Source organism: Penaeus chinensis, chromosome 25, assembly GCF_019202785.1.
Source record: "Penaeus chinensis breed Huanghai No. 1 chromosome 25, ASM1920278v2, whole genome shotgun sequence".
In the NCBI taxonomy this organism is placed as follows: Eukaryota; Metazoa; Arthropoda; class Malacostraca; order Decapoda; family Penaeidae; genus Penaeus; species Penaeus chinensis.
This window is the reverse complement of record NC_061843.1, coordinates 6,284,056-6,289,055: the sequence shown is the minus strand read 5'-3', so window position 1 is coordinate 6,289,055 and position 5,000 is coordinate 6,284,056. Positions and strand designations below refer to the sequence as shown.

The following is a 5,000-nucleotide window of genomic DNA, read 5'->3' as shown; positions in this document are numbered from 1 at the left end:
CGGTGATTTTTTTTCTAAATCTAAAGTTGAGTACCCACTACATTGCTCCTCGTGTCACCTCACACAATATCAAATATAAAATTCGAAGAACAATCAATATGACAAGGTTTAATTCGACAGGAAATTTTATTTGAGAAAATCTAAATCTAAATCTAAGAAAATCTATATCTAAATTACCACTGTGTGTGTCTATGTATGTTCATATATATGTGTACTATTGATGTATGTATATGTTTCATATGTGCATATATCATGTATGATATATATATATATATATATATATATATATATATATATATATATATATATATAGGTGTATCTGTATCTGTGTGTTTGTGTGAATGTATTTACTTGTTACACTTTAAGTGTCGAAAATAATATGAGACTAAATTTCTTTCTAGTATAAGTGCTCTAACAACAAACATCTTATTGCATATAAATACAAATTATTTTCAAAATATACATATTCTGTATTATACGATAAACAAACAAGATATTACATATCAAACATTATGGCACACGTGTACAAATTTGATAAACTTCTCAGAGTGAAACATTCTGATACAGAAACTAGAATGATACGGAACAATCAATCACTATCTAGTTGATTTCAACAAACTGAATTTACATTTGTTTAAATAAAATAAAAACGGAAACAAATATGTTTCACTTTTTATGGCCTAAGATCCTACAAATGACTATAGTCATCACTGCTGAGGCAATCGCAATCGCTTTCTTTGTTATATTCGTAAGAAAAAAATAAATGAAATAGAAAGCGAGAGAAAGGAAATCGGGGTCGATGTTTAGAAACTTCTGATAGAGTCTATTAATGCCATTACCATTTGTCGCTCCACCGTTACCATTCCCGTTACCATTAGGGGCACCATAGTAATATCCATTACCGTTCCCATTACCATTACCATTGCCGTTTCCATTACCGTTTCTGTTGGTAGCACCATTACCATTGCCATTGCTGTACCCATTACCATTTCCATTCGTATATTAATTTCCATTACCATTGACAATACCATTTCCATTACCATTGAGAATACCATTTCCATTACCATTGGTGTAGCCATTTCCGTTTCCATTACAGTTGCCATTGATAACTCCATTCCCGTTACCGTTGCTGTAGCCATTTCCGTTACCACTACCATTGATAACTCCACTCCCGTTTCCGTTGGTGTAGCCATTTCCGTTACCATTAACATTGTCATTGATAACTCCATTTCCGTTGCCATTGGTGTATCCATTTCCGTTACCGTTGGTGTATCCTTTTCCGTTACCATTGATAACTCCATTCCCGTTGCCGTTGGTGTAGCCATTTCCGTTACCGTTGGTGTATCCATTTCCGTTACCATTGATAACTCCATTCCCGTTTCCGTTCATGTAGCCATTTCCGTTACCATTGATAACTCCATTCCCGTTGCCGTTGCTGTAGTCATTTCCATTACCGTTGATAACGCCATTCCCATTACCATTGGTATATCCATTGCCGTTCGTGTAACCATTGCCATTCGTGTAGCCATTTCCATTCATCTTACCAGTCTCAGCATTCAAACCGTAGAACTGTTCAGCCGTCGAACAGTCAAAGTTGTACCACCAATCGCACACGAAGTATTGCTGATTAAAGACTGTGCCGTTGGGACAGAGGAACGAGTCGATCCTGCCTACTGCCTGACATATATGGAACACCTGAAATGCAGCAATAGTAACTGTTAGTTATTCATAAAGTAATTAAAGATTCTCTTTTTTTTCTGCGAATGTGTTCAGTAACACAGCAATTAAGTTTATCTACAGTGGATAACATATATACATATTTATAAGTATATATATGAATACATACATGTATATAAGCATATATATGAATATATATGAATATATATGTATATATATAAATATATACATATAATTATATACACATATATATATGAGTATATACATATATATACGTATATAAACATATATATAAGTATGCATGTATATATACATATCTTTATATCTTATACATAATTCCATATATATACTGTATATGTATCTATCTATCAGTTTATCTATCTATATATGTGTATGTATGCATATAAATGTGTGTATATAACACATTTCGTATGGAAGGCATAACATCTTATTCGATATGACACGTTGGGAGACATGAGGCATATAATATATATGTGATTTTCAAGATTTTTTTTTTCCCATTTATTAAGTACGATACTAATCACTTCATGCTCAGATAGTAACTGCTCTGTTCGCCTATTTTCAGCCACTGTGTTTTTCCTTCGTAGTATTCCTCTCTGTTTTATCTATCGTTTTATCCTTATTTGCCCTAAAAGTTGCTTTCCTGATATTTATAGTCATTGACGAGAGTAGTTAATGAACCAGGGAACCGTAAATACAAAAGAAAAAATGGAGCATTAATTCAAAATCCATCTCTCGTAAATACACTTTGATATGGGCAATGATCTTGAAAATAAAACTGGTTCGTACGTGCATGACACCAAGTTTAATTCTTGTCGAGTTTTACTTATGGCCTTTGAAGCTGAATGCTAAGGAGACAATCCCTATAGCTTTCAGCAGATCACATACATTTTTTCTTTCTTTCCTGATTTATCCATTTCGATCGGCCACGAAATGTTGAATATCTAAAAAGGGCCTTATCTGACTTTTGGGAAAAACCATCAACATATTTCATTATCTCTTGCGCACAAATTTGGTTGCCTATGTAAACGTTACTGGTATAGAGTTATTTAAATATTTAGTTCTACTACACCCCATCCTAGATTCCTTGAGGAGCTATTTCATTTTGATAAATTTAAACTGTCGGCATCTAAACGATTCTTTAGCCGTCTTTGATACAGAGCAAGGAGTTTGGCTGATGACATCATTGCTCGTCGTAAATACTGATTGGTTGGTAAATGCTCAGGTATAGGGCAAATTTTGGAGGAAAAAAACGAACTATCTAACTACTCAATTCACAAAGAAGGTCCAAGTATCAACAGCATAGCAGCACAAGTGACTTGATATCTCTCTCTGTCTCTAACTCTCTCATCCCTCCCCCCCCCCCCCTCTCTCTCTCCCCAATCTATATTTGTTTCTTCCCTCCCTCCTCTCTCTCTTTTTCTCTCTCTCCTAGATCATCAGTGGCAGCAGGCTTGTAAGCATAATATGAAGCATGGCTGAATTAAATGTTCTACACTTGATTTATTGGTATTTTATATTCATAAGTATGTAAAATATTTGTTTGAAAAATGAATTCTGTAACGAACATTCTGTAACAAAAGGAATAAAGTGCTTTGAATTTGAACTCTTTCTCTCTCTTCCTCCCCATCCCTTTCTCCCGCTACTCTTCTTTTCCACCCTTCTCCCTTTCCATATGTATATGTATACGTATATATATGTTTTCCCATCCCTCTCCCTTTCCGTATATATGTATACACCTATATGTATATATATAAATATAATTGTGTGTATATATATACATATATATGTATGTATGCATGTATATGTAAATATATATACGTATATGTATATGTGTGTATATATATCTATGTGTATGTGTGCGGTGCGCACGCGTGTGTGTATGCATGTATGTGTGTGTATGTGTAAATATGTATGAATATATACATATATATGTATGTATGTTTGCCTATATGTTTGTGTGTGTGTGTGTGTGTGCAGGCCCCAGCATATCCCGGGTATCTGTCACGCACCCTCTTGCGTTCAAACTAGCCCAGTGCCTCCCTCGCTTGATGTCTTTCTCGGTTTCTATCAGAAGTTCTTCCGTGACGATACTCGTCTCCCTCTGCCCACCGACGTCTTCCTTCAGCTGACTCGTCTGTTTGTAGAGTCTAATTCCTTTGCCTTTGAAGCTCGCTTTTACTCACATAAGTTCGTGTTGCATTAGATTCTCCTTTCTCGCCATATCTGCCAAGCCTGTCCATGGAGTACTTCGAGTGTGAGTTTCTCCCTTCTATCTCCCTTCGTCCTTCGGTTTGGCTGAGGCCTCATGACCCTGCCTTGTTCTCGGATTTCATGACGGAGTTGAACTCTCTCTCCATTCGTTTCAAATTGATGGTTAAATGTAATTAAAGACAGGCATTTTACAGTGATATATATGAGTTTGTGTGTCCACTGCAAAATATATTAATCAAATGATACACTGCAGTTACTTTTTAATTCTTTGAGCAATTGTATATGTCCTGGAAAGCGGTTTTTTTTTTTTTCCCTAGAAAGTATCTGGCACTTTCACTTTCTCTGGAAACATAAATATGTATGCGTGTTTGTGTTTATGAGCGCGGAAAACACTTAGTATATAAAGTTAAGGACACAGAGATAGAGAGAGGCTTTAAGCTTGTGTGGACAATGCTTTCTGGATAATTAGCTGGCTGACTGGTGCTTGTGATATGGTGAGTTACCTCTGTTTTCGCAAAAAAAGTAAATGGTCTGATGATCTATTAATCGATTTTGTACAAAAAATGTTTATGGATGCTGTTTTTATTTAGCTATCTAGTCTGCCGGTTTTTTTTTTTTTTTTTTTCTCTCATTGTGATTATCATATGGTGGTGACTCGAGAGTCACCACTTCAAAAGAGCCAGTCTCACATAGGTAATCTATAGTTGAGTACCCACTACATTGCTTCTCGTGTCATGTACGAATAGATATCATATATATATATATATACATATATATGTATATATATATATATGTGTGTGTGTGTGTGGTGTGTGTGTGTGTGTGTGTGTATATATATATATATGTGTGTGTGTGTGTTTGTGTGTAATGTGTATGCATGTATGTGTGTGTATGTGTGTATATATATATATATATATGTATATATACATATATATGTATATATATAAATATATATATATATACATATATAAGTATATATATATATACATGTATATGTATGTATGTATGCCTATATGTGTGTACATGCCCCAGCATATCCCGGGTATCTGTCACGCACCCTCTTGCGTTCAAACTAGCCCAGTGCCTCC

The 5,000-nt window shown here is 35.0% G+C and overlaps 1 protein-coding gene across 1 annotated transcript in view; it reads right to left on the bottom strand.

Annotated features, from left to right (window-relative positions):
- LOC125038587 (putative uncharacterized protein DDB_G0282133) overlaps positions 1-5,000 on the bottom strand; it is a 31,962-nt gene that overhangs the window by 16,924 nt on the left and 10,038 nt on the right. The window contains exon 3 of the mRNA XM_047632123.1: positions 1,065-1,695. Coding sequence (XP_047488079.1) covers positions 1,065-1,695 — 631 coding nt within the window. The remainder of the gene's footprint in view (positions 1-1,064; positions 1,696-5,000) is intronic.